Source organism: Gossypium hirsutum, chromosome D12, assembly GCF_007990345.1.
Source record: "Gossypium hirsutum isolate 1008001.06 chromosome D12, Gossypium_hirsutum_v2.1, whole genome shotgun sequence".
Lineage (NCBI taxonomy): Eukaryota > Viridiplantae > Streptophyta > Magnoliopsida > Malvales > Malvaceae > Gossypium > Gossypium hirsutum.
The window spans coordinates 35,258,382-35,284,821 of NC_053448.1; the positions used below are offsets into that span (position 1 = coordinate 35,258,382).

The 26,440-nt window shown below is 33.2% G+C and overlaps 1 protein-coding gene across 2 annotated transcripts; it reads left to right on the forward strand.

The window, feature by feature from the left end:
• The first annotated feature begins 5,087 nt into the window (after positions 1-5,087).
• LOC107945523 (protein CELLULOSE SYNTHASE INTERACTIVE 1) lies at positions 5,088-15,093 on the forward strand. Of its 2 annotated transcripts, XM_016879575.2 has the most exons (8): positions 5,089-5,245; positions 5,564-5,724; positions 6,565-6,638; positions 7,148-10,205; positions 10,386-12,930; positions 13,603-14,057; positions 14,507-14,623; positions 14,716-15,093. In XM_016879575.2, exons 2-8 carry the CDS (start codon positions 5,722-5,724, stop codon positions 14,866-14,868), a joined length of 6,405 nt encoding a protein of 2,134 aa, XP_016735064.2. In that variant the 5' UTR covers positions 5,089-5,245; positions 5,564-5,721; the 3' UTR covers positions 14,869-15,093. The 2 variants fall into 2 exon arrangements, with proteins under 2 accessions (XP_040963824.1, XP_016735064.2); XM_041107890.1 differs by lacking the exons at positions 13,603-14,057; positions 14,507-14,623; positions 14,716-15,093 and adding an exon at positions 13,131-13,513 and having other exon boundaries at positions 5,088-5,245.
• The last annotated feature ends 11,347 nt before the right edge of the window (positions 15,094-26,440 follow it).

A 26,440-nucleotide genomic window follows, 5' to 3' on the forward strand; every position in this document is an offset into this window, starting at 1 on the left:
TATGAATTTCAGAGTTATTAGTTGGATATATACATATACTGATGAGAGAGGGTATTGTAAGCAAACAGATTAGCTAAACACAGACACATGTCATGTTGGTTGCGTTGTTGTATGGTTCTGTGTTTTTAAATGAACGGGTTGGTATATATATATCGTCTCCTCCACTGTTATTAATTTTGATTTAAGGTGAAATTGTTGAACATGTCCTAATTTTAATTTTAATTTTAATTTTAATTTTAATAACTACAATATTTTTCGTTGAAACAAAATTTTAAGTTTAATTTATAGCTGAATAACCTTTTCTTTTCTAGAAGTTGACACCACTCTCCGTAAATTGTTTCTTTCTTTTTCTCTTAATTTCTGTCAAAAGAAATATTGCTTTAAAAAGTAAGAAAATATTTTTTTTTAAAAAGTGTAAATGCCAAAAACCTCGTAAAATAATTAAAAAGTTGACTAAATCTTTCATTAAAAACCACACCTAATTGAACCTTTAAAATTATGAAATACATTAACTTCAAAATAAAAATTATGAAACACTTAATCAAGTCTTTGAAATATTGTTTATCATCAAAGCTTTTTGATGGATTGATATGAAAAAATGATAATATGGTAGTAAGTTAGAAATTAAAAAGAGAATATTGAAATATTATAAAATTATTAAAGATTACAAAAATAATTTATAAAATTTATAAAAAAATATTAAAGAGTTACTAAAAATTATTTAAATATTATAGAACTTCTAGAAAATCATATAAAATATAGAAAATTATTAAAAAATAGTTATAAAATTATAGAAAAATTATAAAAATGAGAAATTATAGAAATTATGAAAATTCTACAAAAAAATTACTACTTTTTTTCCTTATACTATGCTTAGGTCACAAATATATTTTCTTGACGGTTTGCTAAACGAATGAAAAATAAAATTAAAAAAATTTAGAAAAAAAAATATTTTCTTTTGGCTAGTCCAAGATGCTGAACAACAAAGTTTGATTTTTGAAAAACACCATTATTTTGGGAATGTACACGCGGTAAAAATTTTACGCCAATCAATTGAGATATGGTATGCTACAAGTGAATATTTGCGACAATAAATGAATTCTAATTTTAGAATGATTGACCCGTTTAACCCTGTCCATATAATATCTTTTTTAGGAGCTAGAGAAATGCATTTAAGTAAACGTTTAATGGTATTAATTTATTCAAGGTTTTAATTAATTTCTTTAACTGAGTAATGGTGTACTTAAAAATAAAAAATTATATTTAGTGGGAATAAACAAACATGGCATCACATTGAAGTCCCCAGCCAATGATTGAAAATTGATATATGAAAATGATGGGATTAGTGTCTTAATCAAATGTCACAGCATGGGCCTTTGCCTGGGTTCATTTATGAGTTGAGTCTCAATCATAAATCAAGTTCCATGAAAGAATCTATACCAATAAACAACATTAGGGAGATCATAATATATATTTTGTACCACATCAATGATTTATTGATAATTTCGACATTTGTAACATGCTATTTTTAGCTTAGGAATCTTAATTTACGTGATTTTGAGTTGGAATCAATTTTGATTTTAAAAATGGAGTCCTTTCGAGTTTAAATTAGGTTAGTTATTTAAGTTTTCAATTGAGCTTTTTAAATTATATAATCTCAAGTTGATATAATTTAGATTTAACTCGTCTCATATTTAGATCATTTTAGATTAAAATCATTTTAGTTTTATTTTAAATTTAAACTACTTTGAATTAAAATTATTTTAAACTTACATGGGTTTCAAGTTTGAATTGTTAATTTTTATGATTCAATTAAATTTGATCAGATTCAGTTTTAAGTTGATTAAGTCATATTTTCAAATTCAAGTTAAAATTGATAGCTTAATTGTATCATATTTTAAGTTCTCCTTTAATACTATTGTTTAGGCAACCAAAAAATTAAGATGGCTACTGATTTTTTTTTAATTTTAAAATTTTAGATTAATAAATTTAATAAATAATTTTCTCTATGTTAATAATCAAATTTAAATTTTATTATTTAAAAAATAAAGGGAGTAAATTATTAAAAATAAAAATTAAATTACAAATTTATAAAGAATACATATACTTGTATTATATTTTAATCAAGTAAAAAATGTTAATAACAGGACATTTTTATTTTTTAGGGTTAAATATAAAATTGGTACAAAAAATTATCCACTTCTCTCAAATTGATACTTATAATTTTTTATGTCCCAGATTGGTACTCAAACTTTTTTTCCATCCATGAAATTAGATTGACATCAGCAAAAACATGTTTGTTTAGGATTGTAGAGTCAACAACATAAAGTGGACGGAAAAAAAGTTGAACGACCAATATGAGAGAAGTGAATAAGTTTAAGTCTCAATTTTGTATTTATATGTTTTTAATCAAATATGTAAAGTTTTTAAACTTTTTATTTAAACAGTTCAACTAACACTCATTTAATTTTAATATAAATTTTTTATAAAAATATTTTTACATAAAATTTTGACAATAATCTCGGAAGTTTTAAAAATTCTTACAATATGGACAGCATATGAATGGTGAGTGAAATTAAATTAGGCAAGGGCAACTTGGTCCGTGAAATAAGTTTAGAGACAAAAAGTAATGCATTATTAGAAGGAACTAATTAATGATTAAATTAAAAGAATTGTACTTATTAGGTGTATCTTACTGTCTAGGAGAAGCCTAATTTTGCCTTGACACAATCACAGTATCTATTATTGTTACCACAAAAACAGAATATCCAGTCAATTAAGAGAGAGGACCATTACCCAGGGTTTCTTTTTTGGCTTGCCTAATTTTAAACCTCTTTTCTTTTTTTTGCTTAATCAATATTTATATTTTTTTATTAATTTGATTAACTTAAATTTCACCAAGAAGAGTTAAATAATTATTTTTTTAAACAGGAATATTGATTAAAATATTAATTTTTTAATAATATTACTGTAGCAACTCACGAGACAGTCCATGTATATTTCATGCTAACATAAAACTATTTATAAAATATTAAAACAACAAAAATTCAGAATTCAAATAAAAAATTTATAAAAAATTCATAATTTTTTTTAAAAAAAACATGGAGTATACGTAGCTTGTCATGCCTGTAATGTTTAAAAAACTAACATTTTACTTCTAAAAACAACTAACATTTTAATAAATATTTACGTACAAAAAAAATTCGGCTCTTTTTGAATGGTTAATGATCAAATTCGACTATTTTTAAAAGATTAAAAGTAAAATTTAACTAAAAAACCTAATTAGCAAAAAATTAAATTTACCATTATATATTTTTTAATTACTTTCTTTTTCTTTTTCATATTTATTGGTTAGTGGATCATGGTACACAATATTGTAAGATTGGAATGGAATTGTTAAAAATAAAATTAGAAAATTTAAATTTAAATTATTTTTCATCGAATGAACCTAAAATTCTCAATTTAACCAAATAATTTTAATGACCGAAATTCAATTTAATTTACACGCAATTTATCATTAATTAAATTTGTTTGCATTTACATTACACATTCTAAATATTAGAGGGCAAATTATACAAATGATCATTTAATTATATTCACATCTAATTTTAAAAATTTTTAATTTTAACACCAATGTATGAATTCGTTCCTGTTTTGATCACCCGCCATTAAATTGATTACGTAACGTCTTTTTCTAACTAATACAATAACACATTTAGTCATCAATACTTTCATATTCTATCGATTTGATCTTAACTCTAAATAATTCAATAAATTTAATCCTTCACATTTACAAATTTTATCAATTTGATTCTCAAACTTCCTAACCAAAGTTTTCAACTTTTAAAATACAGGTACTCCACATCTATTAATTGTGTTATTTATGGTTGAAATTATCTAATTCTATACATAACCCTTTTATTTTATATTTTTAAGAAGTTAGTGTTAGAAATTAACTAAACACCATTAAAAATAATAGAAAATATAAATTTTAGAATTATAATATATACTAATAATATATAAATAATTTAATATTTTTGAAAGTAATTCTTCACCCTGACTAGCATAATTTTAGTTTTTAATTAATTTAGTAAATAATTTGACACTAAATTAGATTAATAGTTATACACATTGCTTATTGTGGATTTAAAAATTAAAAGCAAATAATTAAAAATAAATAGAACAAATAGTAATCTCTTAATCAATTTATAAAATAAAAAAATCATTATCAATGTAACAAATGGACATTCAATTAATTCTTTTACATTTTTTTCTTGTGAAAAATTAAATGTTCATAATTTTTCTTATATAATTATTGATTGAACAACTGGATTTTTTCATGACATATTTTTTAAGCCTTAATTTCCAATTTGAAGAACCAACTTCGAGGACTATTTCTAAGTATCTTGATGGGAATATCATACTGTTATCAAGAGTAAATCTAAATTATTTTTTAAAAGGTTTTTCCATTTTCTTTTGTCAAAATTTTGTGAATCAAAGTGTTATAAAATATTATATTTAGAAGAAGACTAATGAGAAAAAGAAAAGCCAATAAAGTTTCAAGATAAACTCATTGTATCAAGAATTGACTTGGCAAATGACTCGTTAGTTTCTTTTCTTTTTTTGCGTTTTACAAATTTACAGATGTGGAATGTCTCTATTTAAAAACTTGAAAGCTTTGAGTAGAAAGTCCGAGGATTAAATTATAGAATTTGTAAATGTGAAGGGTTAAATTTATTGAATTATTTGGAAGTAGTATCTAATTGATAGAATATGTAAGTATTGAAGACTAAATATATTATTCTACTAGTTAAAAAAATGCTTTCAATTAACCGCGAGTGACTAAAACAGAAATAAATTCAAATATTAGTATCTAAATTGAAAAGTTTTAAGATTAGATGGGAACACAAACATAATTGGGATGCGTGGATAATTTTAATTCATGTTAGAAAATTATTCGAATTATGAACGTTACAAAAGCCGAGCTCAAAACACAAGAAGCCAAGCTGAGCCGAGCCGACCCGAAAAGTAGACCCTTCAAGTTGTCGGTGGTTCACTGAAAGCGTCGGCTGTAACTGTAAGCGAGCTGATTTAAAAAGGAAAAGGAAAAATTAGAACAGAGAGAAAAAGTAGAAGAACAAATATAAAATATGTATATATAGGAGTATTTATCTTTTCATCATTTCTCTAGTTATTGTTTTTCTCATATCAAATCAAGAATTGATTAATTGTTCTCTCTTTAAAGGTTTGCTTCTCTACATCTCTTTTTTTAATTCTTTGCATCGAGTTTTGATTCTTTAATTCTTTATTTAATTCTTTAATTTAGTGGAAAACAATTCATTTCAGTTTTCTGTTTTCTCTCCTAATGAAAAGAAAAAATCAGAGTGTTGGAAATGTGATTCATTTCTCGATTCGTTTTCTTTCGTTTTAGTTTACTAGTATTAGCTGCATTGGATTTTTGCTCTTTCGAGATACACTTATTGTTGAATTATGATGATTTATGCTTGATCTGGATTTGATTGATAGATTTCTCATTTAATTTATTTCGGTTACTGTTTGGCAGGATATTTTAATGTTTTGACGACGCGTAGTGGCTGAATCTGGAGAGGGGCTAAGTTTTTTCTTAGATTCAGCGAATCTTGCACTAAAGAAGCAAAGCTGGCAGCGACACTCGCTTGGCGGTTTGCTGCTAACAATAGCAGCGGCCTTGCTGCTAATGATATGGTATGTTTCTAGTTTTTAGACTTCAGTCTTTGGATAATTTAGCATTAAGGGTATGGATTGTGAATTTATGATATTTTCCAATTATGAAGTTTAGGTGGTCTTTTTTCTACTGTATTTAGATCTCATTTTGCAATCATTGGTAATAAATAAATGCATCCTTTTAGTAGATAATTTGTTTCTTTAAGCTGGGAAAACAGTGTATCTGGCGGCGATCATTTGGAAATGCAATTCAATAGTAATAAAATCTGAAAAAAATTTGAATGATGAGACCCCAAAATTTTATTGTAATGTGTTGGTTGAATGCCTTTTTCTCTTTTTGGAAATATATTTATACTGATATTTAAGATCTGATGTTCGAACATGCTAGCTTGGATTAATGCTGTCTGTTGGCTCCATTTCTTTTAAAGTTTCCCTTTTCCATAGAGATCAGTTTAGAGATATATGCTTAGTGATGCTTCTGTCGCTGTATTCTCTGATTTTCTCCAACTACCATATGGTAGGTAATTGGTATTATTGGAGTCTCCAAGACCACAAACTCCCCCCTCCCCCTTCTCTTTGACCCACTCATCTCTGAAAAAGAAAAAAAATGGGGAAATGAAATACTAAATGTATATGTCAACTTCATCTAACCCCTGGAATTATCATCAGGGATGTGAGTTACCTAAATACCCTTGGATCTGATTTCTCCAATGCTTTTCTTGTATATGTTCTCTATATCTTGTTGTAGCTTCTTATGGTCATCGTATATTATGTTTTTTTCTTTCACATGGCTAGTTCAATGTGGCGAATGTCTAGTTGTAAGCATTTTACATCATTACATTCCTATGTCTATGGTTGCAGGAAAAAAATGGGGATGCCAAACTTCAAGATTCGGAGCTCCCAACTCCACATTCAGTTATGAAAATGGGTTTGAGGTTGGTTTATGCTTTATTATTTGTAAATATTGTGCAAGGATAGGAGGAACATTGCAGCATGAAGAACCGAGCATATGTGATTAAGTAATTCTTTGCTTGGAGTCGTTTACTAAATTTGGAACAGACTAAATTTTCTGTACAAAAACAGCATAAAGTTTCTCCTTTTTGGCAATGATAGCATACTGCTTAGCTAACTACTTATGTTGTCATTCTAGCTTCCGCACAGAATATATATGTTGCCTTCCTTTGGTATTTTCAGTGAATTTGACTAGGGTTTTATGATCATAGCCTCATAGGCCTCATTATTCCACTATTTGGCTGTTTTCATTGTGCTTCCATAAGCCTCTTTTTTTTTTTTGCTGCTCCTCATGGGTTGTAACTGATAGTGTCTGCTTTGGTATCAATCCCCTGGTGTCCATGATAATATCTATATTCTCCCATTCTCTGGTGATCTCTATGATTATTAGCTGTTATAATTCTATCTTGACCATCTCATGGCCTAAAACTAGGGATCGTACAAGTAGCATGGAGGATCCAGATGGGACATTGGCAAGTGTTGCAAAATGCATCGAACAGTTGCGGCAGAGTTCCTCATCTTTACAAGAGAAAGAGCATTCCTTAAGGCAATTGCTAGAACTCATTGACACACGTGAAAATGCCTTCAGTGCTGTTGGTTCTCACTCTCAGGCAGTTCCAGTTCTTGTCTCTCTTCTCCGATCTGGATCACTTGGAGTGAAGATTCAAGCTGCAACTGTTTTAGACTCACTCTGTAAGGAGAATGAACTAAGGGTTAAAGTCTTGCTTGGGGGCTGCATACCACCATTGCTCGGTCTCCTCAAGTCCAGCTCTGCAGAAGGACAAATTGCAGCAGCTAAGACCATCTATGCTGTTTCACAAGGGGGTACAAAGGATCATGTTGGATCAAAGATTTTTTCAACTGAAGGAGTTGTGACAGTGCTTTGGAAGCAGCTACAGAATGGGCTCAAGACAGGAGACTTGGTTGATAACTTATTGACTGGAGCCTTAAAAAACCTTGCAAGCAGCACAGAGGGATTTTGGTCGGCGACAGTACAGGCTGGAGGAATTGATATACTTGTAAAGTTGCTCACAACCAGACGGTCAAGCACTCAAGCTAATGTCTGCTTTCTTCTTGGGTATATGATAATGGAGGATGCATCTGTTTGTTCTAAGGTATTGGCTGCTGAAGCTACAAAAGAATTGCTTAAACTATTAGGACCTGATAATGAAGCCTCCGTTAGAGCTGAGGCTGCAGGCGTCGTTAAGTCTCTCTCTGCTCAGTGCAAAGAAACTAGACGGGAAATAGCTAGTCTCAATGGTATACCTGCTTTAATAAACGCTACTATAGCTCCTTCAAAAGAATTCATGCAAGGTGAGTATGCCCAAGCATTACAGGAGAATGCTATGTGTGCTTTGGCCAACATTTCTGGTGGTTTATCATATGTCATCTCTAGCCTCGGTCAAAGCCTTGAGTCATGTTCTTCACCTGCTCAGACTGCTGACACACTTGGGGCTTTAGCTTCAGCTTTAATGATTTATGACAGGAAAGCAGAATCCACTAGAGCATCAGATCCTCTGGGTATTGAGCAGACTTTAGTTAATCAGTTCCAACCTGGCTTACCATACCTTGTGCCAGAACGTACAATAGAAGCCCTAGCCAGTTTGTATGGGAATACTATCCTCTCAATTAAACTTGTGAATTCTGATGCAAAAAGGTTACTTGTTGGATTGATCACCATGGCAACCAACGAAGTCCAGGAAGAGCTTATAAGAGCTCTCCTTGCTCTTTGCAACAATGAAGTCAGTCTATGGCGTGCACTTCAAGGGCGTGAAGGTGTTCAGCTGTTGATATCACTTCTTGGCCTTTCATCAGAACAACAGCAAGAATGTTCAGTTGCACTGCTTTGCCTTCTATCTGATGAAAATGATGAAAGTAAGTGGGCCATTACTGCTGCTGGTGGCATTCCTCCACTCGTTCAAATTCTGGAAACTGGTTCTGTGAAGGCTAAGGAAGATTCGGCATTGATCCTGAAGAATCTTTGCAATCACAGTGAAGATATACGTGCATGTGTTGAAAGTGCTGATGCTGTTCCTGCACTATTATGGCTGCTCAAGAATGGAAGCCCAAATGGGAAAGAAATTGCAGCAAAGACTTTGAACCATTTAATTCATAAATCTGATACAGCTACTATCAGCCAGCTGAGTGCATTATTAACCAGTGACCTACCGGAATCTAAAGTATATGTTTTGGATGCTTTGAGAAGTATGCTTTCAGTTGTCCCCTTCCATGATATGTTGCGTGAAGGTAGTGCTGCAAGTGATGCCATGGAGACCATGATTAAAATATTGAGTTCAACTAAGGAAGAAACTCAGGCGAAGTCTGCATCAGCTTTAGCTGGGATATTTGAATCCAGGAAGGACTTTCGTGAAAGTAAAATTGCTGTAAAAACTCTTTGGTCAGTGATGAAGCTGCTAAATGTTGAATCTGGAAACATCTTAGTAGAGTCCTGTCACTGCCTTGCTACAATATTTCTTTCAATTAAGGAGAACCGGGATGTTGCTGCCATTGCTCGAGATGCAATGACTCCCTTAGTTGCACTTGCTGACTCTTCAGTTCTTGAAGTTGCGGAGCAGGCTGTTTGTGCCCTATCAAATCTTATGTTGGATACAGAAATATCAGATACGGCAATTGCTGAACAAATTATTCTGCCTTCTACTCGGATTTTACGTGAAGGAACTCTTTCTGGGAAGACTCATGCAGCAGCAGCAATAGCACGCCTGCTCCATTCAAGACGAGTTGATTATGCCATAACTGATTGTGTGAACCGTGTTGGATCAGTTCTTGCTCTAGTTTATTTTCTAGAATCTGCCAGAGTTGGATCTGCTGCCATAGGAGAGGCACTAGATGCACTTGCTATTCTGTCTAGATCAGAAGTGGTTGGTAGTCAAATAAAACCCACATGGGCAGTTTTAGCTGACTTTCCAAAAAGCATAACTCCAATGGTTTTGACTATTTCTGATGCAACACCCTTGTTACAGGATAAAGCTATTGAGATACTGTCACGACTTTGCTGTGATCAACCAGTTGTTCTAGGAGATGCTGTTGCTAGTGCTTCTGATTGCATATCATCAATTGCTAGAAGGGTGATCAGTTCCCCTAACTTAAAGGTCAAAATCGGGGGCACTGCACTTCTGATATGTGCAGCAAAAGTTAATCACCAAAGAGTGGTGGAAGATCTCAATCAATCAAATTCTTCTAACTATCTAATTCAATCACTTGTTGCAATGCTGGTATCTGGAGAGTCGTCCTTGGCAAATTTGCATAGTGGTGATCAGGATGCCATTAGCATCTGTAGGCATGCTAAAGAAGAAGCCAGGAATGGGGAATCAGATGCAGGCACAGCAGTTATTTCTGGTACCAATTTGGCTATATGGCTACTTTCTGTTATTGCTTGTCATAATGAAAAGAGTAAAACTGCAATAATGGAGGCTGGAGCAGTTGAAGCTGTCACCGAGAGAATCTCTAAACGATCTTCCCAATATGCTCAGGTATTTAGTCTTTTTGTTTTTAATTATTCATTTAAAATAGTGTTGATAAGAATAAAATATATGGTGCATATAGTGATATATAAAATTTATTGATATTTTTCCTTGTCCGTCTGTCCAATTGTGGTTATGCTCCTTCTGTCCTCATTTTAGTAAAACTGTTTCCATCGTCTGGCATTGCAGATTGATTTTAAGGAAGATAACAGCATATGGATTTGTGCATTATTGCTAGCAATCTTATTTCAAGATAGAGATATCATTCGCGCGCATCCAACAATGAAATCTATACCAGTTCTGGCAAATTTAGTGAAGTCAGAGGTATCGGCGAACAGATACTTTGCTGCACAAGCATTAGCCAGTTTAGTCTGTAATGGTAGCAGAGGGACTCTTCTATCTGTTGCAAATTCAGGGGCTGCTGGTGGGCTTATCTCCTTGCTTGGCTGTGATGATGTTGATATACAAGAACTTCTGGACTTGTCTGAAGAGTTTGCTTTGGTACGCTACCCAGATCAAGTTGCTCTTGAGAGGTTATTTAGAGTTGAAGACATTAGGGTTGGTGCTGCTTCTCGAAAAGCAATACCTGCCCTTGTTGATCTCCTTAAGCCAATTCCTGATCGTCCTGGTGCACCTTTTCTGGCACTCGGGCTTCTGACTCAGCTTGGAAAAGACTGTCCATCAAATAAGATTGTCATGGTGGAGTCAGGGGCTTTAGAAGCACTGACTAAGTATCTTTCTTTGGGTCCTCAAGATGCAACCGAGGAAGCTGCTACAGATCTATTAGGTATTTTATTTACCAGTGCTGAAATTCGAAGACATGAGGCTGCATTTGGAGCTGTTAGCCAACTTTTAGCTGTTTTACGTCTTGGAGGAAGAGCTGCTAGATATAGTGCTGCTAAAGCCCTTGAAAGCCTATTCTCTGCGGACCATATCAGAAATGCTGAGAGTGCCCGACAAGCTGTTCAACCCTTGGTCGAGATTATTAATACTGGAATGGAGAGAGAGCAGCATGCTGCTATTGCAGCATTAGTTAGGTTGTTGAGTGAAAATCCTTCTAAAGCCCTTGCGGTTGGAGATGTTGAAATGAATGCAGTGGATGTTATTTGCAGAATCCTTTCATCAAATTGTTCAATGGAACTGAAGGGAGATGCTGCTGAGCTATGTTGTGTTCTTTTTGGAAATATAAGAATCAGGTCCACTATGGCTGCAGCTCGTTGTGTTGAGCCTCTAGTGTCTCTCCTTGTATCTGAGTTCAGTCCTGCTCAGCATTCAGTTGTCCGTGCATTAGATAAACTTGTAGATGATGAGCAACTGGCAGAACTAGTTGCCGCACATGGTGCTGTAGTACCACTTGTTGGCCTTTTATATGGTAACAACTACATGCTTCATGAAGCTATCTCAAGAACTCTTGTAAAGTTAGGGAAAGACAGGCCTGCTTGTAAGATGGAAATGGTCAAACTTGGAGTAATTGACAGCATACTTGATATCTTTCATGAAGCACCAGATTTCCTGTGTGCTGCTTTTGCAGAATTGCTACGAATACTGACAAATAATGCTACCATCACTAAAGGACCATCTGCTGCGAAGCTAGTTGAACCCCTTTTTCAGTTGCTGTCTGTACCCGAATTTGGACCTGATGGACAGCATAGCGCTTTACAAGTCCTTGTAAATGTTCTGGAGCATCCACAGTGTCGTGCTGGTTATACACTGACCTCTCACCAAGCTATAGAGCCACTTATCCCACTTCTTGATTCTCCAGCTCCAGCAGTTCAGCAGTTGGCAGCGGAGCTTCTATCACATCTGCTCTTGGAAGAACATCTTCAGAAGGATGCAGTGACACAGCAAGTAATCGGTCCCCTTATAAGAATTCTTGGTTCTGGTATACATACCTTGCAACAGAGAGCTGTGAAGGCACTTGTTAGCATTGCACTAATATGGCCAAATGAAATTGCAAAAGAGGGTGGTGTCTGCGAGCTGTCGAAGGTGATATTGCAAGCTGATCCTCTGCTCCCACATGCTTTATGGGAATCAGCTGCTTCTGTTTTAGCTAGCATCCTTCAATTCAGTTCTGAATTTTATTTGGAAGTTCCTGTTGCTGTTTTGGTAAGGTTGCTCCGTTCTGGCTCCGAGGGCACTGTGATTGGTGCACTGAATGCTCTTCTGGTATTAGAAAGTGATGATGGAACCAGTGCTGAAGCAATGGCTGAAAGTGGTGCCATAGAGGCTCTCTTAGAACTTCTCAGATCTCATCAGTGTGAGGAAACAGCTGCAAGACTGTTGGAAGTATTACTCAATAATGTAAAGATTAGAGAAACAACGGCAATTAAAACTGCAATTGTACCATTATCCCAGTATCTCTTGGATCCACAAACCCAAGCTCAGCAGGCAAGGTTACTGGCAACATTGGCTCTTGGTGACCTTTTCCAGAACGAGACACTCGCTCGAAGTGCTGATGCAGTTTCAGCTTGCCGTGCTCTTGTTAATGTGCTTGAAGACCAACCAACAGAAGAAATGAAAGTGGTAGCTCTATGTGCTTTGCAAAATCTTGTAATGCACAGCCGCTCAAATAAGAGAGCAGTGGCTGAGGCTGGTGGCGTTCAGGTTGTATTGGATCTAATAGGTTCAAGTGATCCAGAGACATCCGTTCAAGCTGCAATGTTTGTGAAACTTCTATTTTCTAACCATACCATTCAAGAGTATGCTTCTAGTGAAACAGTCAGGGCCATAACTGGTAAGCTCCACAACTCTGTTGGACTTTAGTTTATGTGGATGGCTAATATGAGAAATCACTTAAAAGCATGTCTGGTTTACGAAAGTTTCTGTTCTCATGCCTACTGTAACATTTTAAAAGAACCTCTTTCATAATGGTTACCCTTGTTAATGTTAGTGTCTTGGCTCATTTTATGCTTCCATTTTGCTGGTAATTCTGAGGGCTCCATCATTGATTGAGGGTACTTCTGGTTGTGGACATACCTCCTTAAAGGGTTTCTGTTATCCCCATTCCATATCGCTTATATTGAACAGAGTTGCAGAACACAAAAAGTGATTTACTGATGAAATACTTGCAACTCAATTCTTTCTGTTCTTTCATAGTCCATGAATGTTGCCCTGCAGCTGAACTGAAAGAGCTGGATGGTAAATTGTCTGCTTTTAGACCCATTTATTGCCTGTGTGAACAATATTGACTGTGCTTGTGTGTTTATATGCACCTAGTTTTCAAAATCATGTGCTAGGAAGAAGTGACAAACAACATATATAGTTCAAAGACCCACTTATTGAATTAATTTGTTTTTCTTTTCTCAATTTGGTTTATGATGGTATTGCTAATCCATTTTTCTTTATATAACCTTTCCATGCAAGCTTTTGATTCTCTCCTTCAGTAACATCTATCAATATCTTGCAGCTGCTATTGAGAAGGACTTATGGGCCACTGGAGCTGTGAATGAGGAGTATCTAAAAGCTCTGAACTCTTTATTTAGCAACTTTCCACGTTTGAGAGCAACTGAGCCTGCTACACTCAGCATTCCCCATTTGGTTACATCACTCAAAACAGGTTCTGAGGCAACTCAAGAAGCTGCTTTGGATGCTCTGTTTCTACTCAGGCAAGCTTGGTCGGCTTGCCCAGCTGAAGTTTCTAGAGCTCAGTCAGTTGCTGCTGCAGATGCAATCCCATTGCTGCAGTACTTGATCCAATCTGGCCCACCTAGATTTCAGGAGAAGGCAGAATTTCTGTTGCAATGCTTGCCCGGGACATTGGTGGTGATAATCAAGCGTGGCAACAATATGAAGCAATCAGTAGGCAACCCTAGTGTTTTCTGCAAACTTACACTTGGCAACACTTCTCCTCGGCAAACCAAAGTAAGATGCTTTATCCTTCTCCATCCTGTGTGTCCAACTGTTATTTGATATGAGGAACTTTTCTTTCTGAATTTTTGGTTATCACCTAATTATTTGGTAGAACTAAAAGATTAGTCATGTATGGTAACATGAGATTTTGGTAGCCTGTATATTCCCACACTTTTTCAGCTGCGCAGCTCCTTTAGTCCTCATAACTAGTTTCCTCAAAAGGATACACAAATTTGCTGATGTTTGGTTTCGAATCTCTTAACCAACTCGTGAAGAGTTATGATCAAAATGAAAGGGGATGTTTCTAGTTATAATATCTTCAAGCTTTCTTGGTTGTGAATCACTCGAACAAATTTTAGTCTATTTGTGCTGGTCTGAAAATTACTTGAAAACATTCTCCGCTTTGATCTCTCTCCACCTTCTGTTATTTGTGGCATCCTATCTTATCTTTTGGTTGTTAGGTTGTATCGACTGGCCCTAATCCTGAGTGGGACGAAAGTTTTGCATGGACTTTTGAGAGTCCTCCAAAAGGCCAGAAGTTGCACATATCTTGCAAGAATAAGAGCAAAATGGGGAAGGTAAGCATATCACTTGTTTGTTTGTGTTTTTTTTTTCAAGAGAATGTTGTATTCATTTTAGTTTCCCTCATTTTCTTTTTTCATGTCAACAGAGTTCCTTCGGAAAAGTTACTATCCAGATTGATCGGGTTGTAATGCTCGGAGCTGTTTCAGGTGAGTATACCTTATTGCCGGAAAGTAAAACTGGGCCCTCACGGAATTTGGAAATAGAATTCCAGTGGTCTAACAAAGAATGTCAAAGTTGATTATTTTTTTATGCAAATAGAAAATTTTGAGGGTGGGGGAGATGATTATAATGATCAATTTGGAAACCTCCTTTTTCTGTCTTTTCTTTTTCCCCTTTTCAGTGTAAATATTCTACAGAGATTTTAAGTCTTTAAAATAGTCATTTGTGAAATGTATTCTTTTTTAATCTGATTTTCTTACATATGGATGCAAAGCTGTTTTGCTTTGTACTTCTTTGTATTCAATTTGGTGTGCTTGTCAATTTGAAAGAAGATAAAAAAGTTTTGTTTGTCCTTTTGGAACTGAACGTCTTTTGATTGTATCGAACTCTTTTCTTGCATGAAGTTGATCAAGTCGACGCTGAAATGGTTAATAATTTTTGTGCTTTTTCACCCTTTACATCATGCATGGTTTATTATCAATTTATTTTTACAAAAATTTTTCTTAGTACAATAAAGTATGTATTTAATTGTTTTCTTAAGAAAATATATAACATAAACTCTATATTTTAAACTTTAAACCTTAATAAAATAAAATAAAAATGTAAATCTGGTTTTCCGTGATTTTTATTGGAATCTTTGAACTCTGCTTCTCTTTGCCAATATTTGAATTGGACTGGACTAGTTCTGAAATGTTTCGGATTAGTTGAGTTAAGAACCATTATATATTGATTCAATTAGGTTAAAAAACCGACGAACTAGTGGCTTGATTGGTTCTAGCACCAGTTCGATTTTGAAAAACTTGCTCTTTGCTCAAACTTTAATGGTATGATTGAACATTTAACTTTTGAATTAATATGTAGTTTGTCCCCTAAACTTGTCCAAAAATACTTGGTACTTGGAACTTTTTTTTTTGTACTTGGTTGGTACCTTCGCACTAACACCATTAGTTTGTATTAACATAGCACTGATGGCCAATATAGTGATACGTGATAATCTCTCAGTATGTCAAGTAGTGACATGTGACAATCTCTTAGTATGTTACGTGGTGAATATAAATTAAAAAATATTAAAAATCTTCTAAAGAATATAAATTAAGTTAAAAAAAATGATATTTCATTGGATAAATTCAGGTACCAACTAAGTACTTTTAGACAAATTGAAGGGGCAAATTATATGTTAATCATTAAAAAACTAACGATGTTAACAAATTGGGGGCAATGTGTGTGAGAAAATACTAGTAAAGGTACCAACTAGGTACAAAAAAGAGTTCAAGTACCAACTAGATACTTTTCGACAAGTTCAATGGGTAAATGCATATAAACCCTTAAGTTTTTATTTGTTTATACTTGTTTCTCAAGTTAAATAAAACAAATATGAATAAGATTTTAAAACTCATTTATTAAATGAATTGAATATAAACAAAACTTGTTCGATCTATATATGTTATTGTTTATATTTGTTTAAAACTTGTTTAATAAATCAGTTACAACTAGATTATTGTTCGATAAATATATAAATAATAATATTATTAAGACTTAAATGACCAATTGGTCTTAATTGATTGAGTCCTAACTCGGTTTGTATTGTTATCTCAACAACCTTGAAGATATGGGTTTGAACACATTAAGTGCCTAATATCCTCTACTTCAAGGATTGGTAGGTTAGGGTATTTTAGGTATTGTATCAATAACGACAAAATGGTACCTAAATTAAATCGTTTTCTCATCTTGATACCTAGTTTTTTTTTCCAGAAGTGGTACTTAAATTATTTCTTCGTTACCTAAATCATCCCAACCATTACCTCTACTAAAAACAAAACAACCAATTAAAAGTTGTCGCGTGGCACAAAAATCACACCAAAATCACATAAGATGACCATGTATTTATTTGGTAAAAACTCCTTTTCGATCCCTCTTAATTTTAATATCAAGCAAATTGGTCACTTTCAAAAAGTTGAAACAATTTAATCCCTATCAATTTTGAAAGTGAGCAAGTAAGGAGAATTAATTCTGACATTATATTTTATGTTAATTGTACACTATTTTTATTGGTATAATAACAAATTTATCTCTCAATGTTTATATATTCTATGTAAATGTTGACAGAATGTATAAATGTTGTGGGTTAAATTTGGACCAAATTGGAATAATGTGTAAATGTTACGAGCTAAATTTGTTAAATCAAGACCAAATTGATAGGATATACAAACTTTGAGGACCAAATTATATTATTATACTAATAAAAAAATATGTAAAGTTGACAAAACAAATTAATATTGTGATAAATTGTACTTAGCTGCTCACTTTCGAAATTGATAAAAATTAAATTGTTCTGAACTTTTTAGAGGGATCAATTTGCTCAATATTGAAATTGAGAGGGACCAGAGCAGTCTTTTTATCTATTTATTTATATCAAATGGTTCCAATAAAAAGTATAAAGAAAAACTTGCAAAATTTAAAACAATTTTTTAATTATATGAAATAAAAAATATATATTTATTAAAAAATATTTTTATAATATATTAATTATATAAAATTAAGGAAATATATCAAAAATTTAAAAGATATATTTAAAAATTTTAAAAAATAAAATAAAATAAAAATATTGAAAATAAAAGTTTAAAAATTATATAAAAATTCATTTTTTTAAATATATGAAATTTCATTTTACATTATATAAATTATATAAAATCATATAAAATATAAATAATTAACAATATGTACAAATTAAAAAAAAAATCCAAATTTAAAGTTGAGGTTGGCTAGTCAATGTTGGTCACGCCTGGTCAACAATACCCAATCAGTGTGTAATGCTTATGTGGCTTTTTATGCAACATGCCACTATGTGTTTAAGCTGTGCCATTGTTAACTAATGATCGTTGAAGATACCAAAGTGGGAAAAGCGTATTTTAGGTACCAAGATGAAAAAAAAAAGGTACAGTTTAAGTGCCAATTTGCAACATTCCTTGGCTCGAGGGCTGACACGGATAAGTGATTTCACATTACCCTTCCTTTACTTTTGCAAAATTTTTAAACAAAAACATCATTTACACAAATTAGTAGCATCCTTTAAAACAATTTACAACATTTAGAAAGCTTTAGATACATTTTGAAGTTATTTTGAATAGTTTCGAAAGTGTTTGGACAAGTCTAATACATAAATGAGGTACTGAGGGCTTATAAAGACCAAAATACATATTGCACAAGTGTTTTGGAGTAAGTCTCATGACTTGAATGTCAAGTCTTGAAACTTGACCTATAAGTTTTAATACTTAACCTATAAGTCTTGAGACTTGGCTTGTTTATTGTAACATTTTAGCTATTGGCTTGAAAGTCTTGATACCAAAAGGGTCTAGTCTCGAGACTTGATGTAGAGGACCTCAAAACACCACGATACTTGCCATTAAGTTTCAAAATCATTTTAAGGCCTCATCAAAGCTTAATTAAACACAAATTCAATTCATACTCATGTTTAAATCAAAGTTTAAATCAATTGAGGAACCAAAGGCCAATTTAAAGTATCAATATAATATCAAATAACACATGGCAACACAAGCCTACGTAATTATAAACACTTAAGCTAGCCTAAGTCTTTATGTACATGCCATTATACTATCACAAGCTAATACAACATCAACTACTTTACACTTTTCAAACCTCGTATAGTGATGCGATCCACCTAAGAAACGATCTCAAGCTTAACACAAAGTCTCCCACCTACACGTTAAGCTTGAAGAGATTAGTAAGTACATTAAGATTTTCTACTTTACCTTTTCTCATATTAGTGTCGAGTATTTTATAAGTATAGAGTCTAAATTCAATTATAACGCTTACTAATAAAGATTTATTTTCATTCTGAAATAACTCTCATCTGTCCTAATGTACAGTATGAATTAGAGGTGCCTTCAGAGCACATATTTATTAGAAATAAAAAAATTATTATAAATTACAAACCTTAAATAATCTTTATAAAATCATAAAGTCAAGTTTGAGATTATTTTGGGACTTAATATTAATCAATTTAAAATCATTTAGAAAAGGTTCAAAAGCGATCAGGGTTATCTAAAACCCAAGAAAACCCTCAAGAGCCAAAATTGTATGGTGGCCCAGGTTTATTGTAGTTGTATTAGTAACTCTAGGGAGATGTATCGATTCAACTCGTGCAGAATACCCATTTCAATCCTTTGCCTCAGTTTTTCCGAAAAAATTAAGCAAGGTATTGATACTTAGACCCCTAGAGGTGAAAACCAATTCGAAAACACTTTATAACATCCCCTTTCCAAATGTTTTCCACTTTTCCATTTCCACCATTTTTATTCATTTATGTTTATTTGATTCAACATTCAATTCATTTATGGTTTCAACGAGCTAGTGGAAGGGCTGATTGGACATATGCGATTGAGGCTCAAATGATTAATAATTAAGTTCTAGCTTTTCGCCTATTAATTATAAACTCATTAGTCATGAACTCATTCCACTATAGTATCGTGACTAAGCTCTCCCCAATGGCATATCATTACGAAAGCAACTCAATCAATGCTCGTCCAATGACATTTTCATAAGTGTTGCTACTCTCATAGGATATCCTTAATCTCTCTAGGATAATATCCGTTCTCCCAATGTGATCCAATTTTATCTCATGGTAACTATTACATCTTCATAAAAATTCAATTTTAATCCAATAGTAATCAAGTCATTCATCAAAAAGATGAACGACCTATGGCCACGTTTACTTTTCATCAACCATGTAATGCCAATGAAAGAATATCATTTACCCATGTCTCGGGTTAAGAATTCCACTATTGTGAATGACACTACATACTGCAGAAGTCGTATACCTAACACACCAACTTTCGGTTCCTTTTCTATTTGAATTCAGGCTTTTATTTACATCAAAGTATACGAGTCGCAAATACATAGTCCGTCATCCATTCAGGATTTAGGTATGTCACACTATGAACGTCACAAGTGAATAAATCCATAAATGGATTCAGGATCTACTTTTCTTGGGTCCAGTCTGATGCACTATTAGTCTAGTCAGTCATATCTATGCCTTTATCTTCTGGGAGTCATCCGCTCTGATGCCCAAGACAAGACATATCCCCAATTGGACTGGATAGATGTCATATTAGTGTAACAACTCATTTTTAATGGTGTTAGGAACAGTGGTTTCAGGACCATGATTCTGACAAATGAGTCAGTATTTTATTATTTATTTAATGTTTCTAGAGTTGATATGGGTCGTATTAAATTTTGTTTAAGAAATTTAAATGTTTAATAAGTTAATTTAGTAAAAAGGACTAAATTGTAAAAATTGCAAAAGTTAGATTTTATTAGTTGAATATGTTAAATGGCTATGGCTAGATAAATAGGTGGACTTAAATGATAATTATACCATATGAATTGTTAGTGGATGGTTAAGTGATATGATTCATGTAATTAAAGTTAACTTCAAAGGTTAAAAGGTAATTTAATAATTAAAAAACATAAACAAAAGATGAATGGCTATCATCATCTTCTTCATTTGGTCAAAACTAGTTCTACCATGGATGCTTAAGCTAGGTTTCAGTCAAGCTTCATTTCAATTTGCATGATCAAGAAACAAACCAAACGAACTTGAATAGTGGGAAAGCTAAAGTAACAGAATAGTTGTTGGTCTTGTTCCTGCAATCGTTTTTGTTTACGTAAGTTTGTAATTTAATTAAAGTAATTTATTTGGTTGCTAGTTATAATTTGATATACATTTAGAAATTTGGTGATCGGATTCGTTGAGTTCAGAAAATGAGAAATACCATGGTTGAAAGATATCATGGCATTATACCGAAATGAGAAAGACCATAGTTGAAAGATACTATGGCATTAAACCGAAATGGGTAAGACCTTAGTTAAAAGATACTACGACACTATACCGGAAAATGAACAAGACCATAGTTGAAAAGATACTATGACATTAAATATGATTGAATCAAAACCATAGATGAAAGATACTATGACACCACTTCGAGATTGTGTAAGACCTTAGTTGAAAGATACCATGACATCCTCTGAACAATGAAATAATTGAAAAGGATCACAAATTGAATGGTTGTTATATTAATGATCTAAGGTTTTCCATGTGAATAGGAATTAATGAGTACGTAAGTGATATTTTTGATAATGTATGTTTTATGTAAAGTAATTTTACTCGGGAAGTTATGTTTACATTTGTTCGAACTTACTAAGCATTATGTGCTTATGTTGTTTGTGTTTTTCCTTGTAGATCACGAAAAGCCTAGTTGATCAAGAGTTCAAGTCGAAGCGTACACATTATCCATCTCTCATCTTCGTAGATGTTTTGGGTCATTTTAATGTTGGTTATAAATGACATGTATTAGGATCTTTTGGTTAACTTGTTTATGTTGTTTATGTTTGGAACTTGACTTGGTGATACCTTGTAGTTATGTACTTATGTTTAATACTTTGGTTAATGTTGTGATTGCAAATGTTTTTGATCTTTTGGTTGATTCCTTATGATAATAAATATAAATGTTGTTTAAAGAATTTGATGAAACGAAATATTTGAATAGTGTTAATTACATATTTTAGGTGTTGCCCTGAGATGAAATTGTGTGATTGTTGGAGTAGACATGGATGGTATGAATGAATAGTAAGTTAGGTATATGACTATATTTGTACAATGTGAGTTTAAATGCAAGTTAGCTTGGTGTGCGATAGGTGTTTGATTTGGCTTAATTTGGTAAATGAATTGTGGTGTCAATGAGGACACATTGGTTAAGCACTTGGGTTGAATGTTTTGGCAGGTGTATGACTTGTTTGAATGGGTTTTGAAGGCTTGAAAATGGGTGATTTTGATTTGGCTTGGAGTCTAAGAAAAGGGCTTTGCTTTAGCTTATTTTAAAAGGCATTTTTGATTTACGGCCTGAGACATGAGCTGTCACACGGTCGTGTGCCACACATGGTCACACTACACGACTGCGTGTCACTTTAAATTTTAGGTGCAGATTGGTACACACGATCACATGGAGTTACACGGTCTGTTAACACGGCCGTGTAACATTACTTCGAACATACACACGGTCTGGCACATGGGCTGGGACACGGTCGTGTGTCCCATACTTCGATATGTACAAGGTTAGCCACACGACCATGTTTTTGAGTCACATGACCTAGGCTTATTCACACGGCCTGACTATACGGCCGTGTGACCCTTGTTTTCAAAATTTACAAATTTTCTAAAAATTTCCTATTTTGTTTCAAATTAGTCATTGATTGTTCCCAAACTATTTTTAAGGCCCCCTAGGATCGGTTTAAGGCCAATAAATGTAATTGTGCTATGAATGAATATTGGAAATGAATTTTAATATTTTAAATTGATTAATTATTCTATAAGATGTTAAGTGTTCCAAATTGTACTGTAATACTCTGTAACTCTAATTCGGTGACTGAGATGGGTTAGGGGTGTTACATTTAGTGGTACCAAAGCTACAGTTTAGTCGATTCTCGGACTGAGCGTAGCATGTATGGAGTCTAGGAATACATGTCATTTTATAACCTATGATAGTGTGATGTCTGCTGACTTAAATTGATTTTGTTATTTATATAGATAATAGATGACATCTGAATGAACCTGAGAGTAATATTCTAGCCTCGATACAGGGGACAGTTCATAGTGAGCCCATTTATGGAGGCCGTGGAAGTGAGGCACGTGAAGCTTTCTTCCATATAATGTCAGAGTGGTTTACTGACTTTATGCAAACCAATCTGAGGGCTCAACGACCTCTGTCCACTCTTGTACCACAGTCGAATGCTTCTATTCCTCAAGGTTGGAACAAGTACGTGTAAAAATGCCTCTTATTGATAGAATTCACAAGTTAGGGGCTGAAGAATTCCACAATAAAGTCGAGGATGATATGGAAAGAGCTAAATTCTGGTTAGAAAACACTGTGAGAGTGTTTGATGAATTGTCATATTATTCCAATGAATGTTTAAAGTGTGAAATTTCATTATTGAAAGGCGAAGCATACCAATGGTGGAATACATTGACAGCAGTTGTACCGAAAGATCGTTTGAGTTTGGAATTTTTCCAAACTGAGTTCAGAAAAAAAATATTTTAGTCAGCGATATCTCGATAAAAAACGGAAAGAGTTCCTTAAACTGAAGCAAGGTCATAGAACTGTAGCTGAATATGAGAGAGAGAGAGTTCAGCTTAGCAAGTATCTAGGGAATGCATCCCATCAGAAGTGGTTATGTGTACTCGATTCAAAGAGGGCTTGAATGAAGAATCCAAAACCTTGTCAAGATATTGGATTTGAAAGAATTTATTGTGTTAATGGATACATCATAGAAAGGGGAAGATCTTAGCAAATCAAAGAAAAAGGAAGATTTGAAAGTTCAGGATTCGAGCAAAAGAAAACTGGGAAAATCGTTCTCCTTTCTTTCAAAGAAGATAAAAGAATTTTACAGTATTACATCTGTTTCATTTGAAATTTCTCAGAGAGATCGAGGGAAGCAAGCTAGCTCAAGACCTCAGGCTACCCTAACAACTAGTGTTGCAGTGCCTGTAATGTAAACAAGCTAGATTACCAACATTTGGGTAAGAAACTTTTCAAAGAGTGCTGGGTGAAGGAAGGATTATGCTTTAAATGTGGTTCATTTGATTAGTTTCTCTGCACTGCCTCAATAGATCTGATAGTGATAAACCTTAAACTGTTCGATCAGGGAATGCACCTTCTAAAGGCAGGCCACCGAAGAATAGTGGAAATGTAGGAGTTTGTCAAAGTGGTACGAAGGACACCGTAGTTCGTTCTAAGGCACAAGCCCCAACTAGGGCTTATGCGGTTCGAGCTTAGGAAGATTCTTTAGCACTTGATGTGATTGCTGATACATTTTCTCTTTTTGATGTTACTATTTATACTTTGATTGACTCAGGGTCAACACACTTGTATATATGCACTGCATTAGTAACGGGTAAGAAAAATACCTATAGAGTCAACTAAATTGTCGATCAAAGTATCTAATTCGATAGGTTAGTTTGTGTTAGTTGATAAAGTTTGTAAAAGTTGTCCACTCAAAATTCAGGATTGCAAATTTTTGATTGATTTGATTCTATTGTTGTTCGATGAATTTGATGTATTTCTTGGCATGGATTGGTTGACTATGCATGATGCAATTGTGACTTGTAGACAAAAGCAGAATATTTGAGTAGTGTTAAGTACATATTTTAGGTGTTGCCTTGAGATGAAATTGTGTGATTGTTGGAAGTAGACATGGATGGTATGAATGAATGGTAAGTTAGGTATATGACTATATTTGTACAATGTGAGTTTAAATGCAAGTTAGCTTGGTGTGTGATAGGTGTTTGATTTGGCTTAATTTGGTAAATGAATTGTGGTGTCAATGAGGACACATTGGTTAGGCACTTAGGTTGAATGTTTTGGCAAGTGTATGACTTGTTTGAATGGGTTTTGAAGGCTTTAAAATGGGTGATTTTGATTTGGCTTGGCGTCTAAGAAAAGGGCTTTGTTTTAGCTTGTTTTAAAAGGCATTTTTGATGCACGGCCTGAGACATGAGCTGTCACACATAGGGGTGTGCATTCGGTTAATCGACCCGAAATAGCTATAACCGAATTAACCGACCTTTTAAAATTTTTAACAGTCAACCAAATCGAATTTTTAAAAAAAATTAACCGAACCGAAATTTTTTCGGTTAATTATGCTGGTTAACCAAATTAATCGAAAATTATATGGTTTTTATTTTTGGTTAAAAATTAACTGAATTAACCGAATTACCCGAATTTAATCACTACATAATTAAAAATATTACATAAGTCTTTGAATTACTACATAATTAAAAACATTACATAATTCTTGAAATTAACACATAGTTGAAATGTAAGTCTTTAATATTCTCCATTTATATCCATTTCTTCTCTCCAAAAAATCTCCATTTGCATTAAACCTATAAAAAAAAGAAGTGTAATTGGGTAGATACTTAAGAGTTAGACTTTAGTTTTATTTTTATTGGGTTGGTAATTGGGTAGACTTTAGTTTTAGTTTTATTGGGTTGGGTAATTGGGTTGGGTTGGATAATTTTATTTATTAATTTTTCAGTTAACCGAAAAAATTCGGTTAATAGACCGGTTTCGAACCGAATTAACCGTGAACCGAAAAATCATAAAAAAATTAAATGACCCTTGACCGAAAAAATTTAGTTAATCGATCGATTAACCGAATTTGGTCGGTTAACCGAATTTTTTCGGTTTTACCTGAATTTATGCACACCCCTAGTCACACAATAGTGTGCCACACATGGTCACACCATACAACCATGTGTCATTTTAAATTTTAGGTGCAGGTTGGTACACACAGTCATAGAGAGTTATGTAGGCTGTCATGTGACAACCCATTTTCAGTGAAATCAGAACAGTGGTTTTGGGACTACAAATTTGAAGTTAGAAAATTTATTTTATGATTATTTTATGGTCTGTAGTATGATAGAAATACCGTATAAAAATTTCATTAAGAAATTTTACCGTTTACATGCTCAATTTGATAAAAATGACTAAATCGCGTAAAGTGCAAAAGTTGAGTTCTAATAGCTAAATGTATTAAATAGCTATGAAACTTTAAAGTAGAGGTCATTATATGGTAAAAAGCCCATTAATGAGTTAGTGGAAGATGTTGGTTTGACATTATTGAAATTTGGTTGAATTTAAAAGGTTAATTTTGGACATTAGTAATTAAATGATATAATAAATAAAACAAACTAAAAGTCATTAGCTTTTAAGTTTCTTCAACTGAATTTAGAAGTGTATAAGCTATTGTTGAAGCTTAAACATTCGACAACCCTAGTTCCTCCAATTAAGTATGTGTTTTTGTCCCCTTTTTGATAATTTCTATGTTTCTGGGATTGTTGTAGCCTGAGAACTAATTTGCAAAATTGTTAAACTATTAGGATTTTCCCATTGATGAGGATGCTTGAGTTTTGATGTTTGATGATAGAAAATGAATGGTTGTTGTTAGATAAAAAACTTTTGTAAAGGAAATTTTGATGAAATTATCAATTAGGGATTAAATTGAAAAATAGAAAATTTTACATGGTGAAATTATGAAAAAAATGAAATATAAGGCTTGCTAAGGACTAGATTGATAGTCGACTATGATGGGTTGTGATGGAATTTCGTAAATTTCCATTTGTATGAGATAAGGACTAAATTGTAAAGAATTAAAAGTATAGGGAAAAGTGGTAATTTTTCCAAAATTAAATGTTGGACTAAATTGAATGTGAAATTTATTGAATTGGGTTAAATTTATCCATATAGATCTTGTCGGACCTCATACGCAGTTGGATTGAGGCAAAGAGAAAATCTTAAATTAGTCACCTCTATATCTACGTACCCTCATCGAGGTAAGTTAGTGTAATTAAATTGTACATTTATATGTTTTAAATTGAATTATATGTTTGTGAATTGTGTAATTGGCATGAATGAATAGCGATCGTATATCCGGTGACGTACGATGACTATTGAGCCCCGTTTGAACCTTAGGAATTCGTAGGATACAAATGACATGTCATTAGGTTTATTGATTTTAGCCCATATGAGCTTACCGATACTCAGCTCGCATGAGCTTACCATTATTCAGCTCAAATT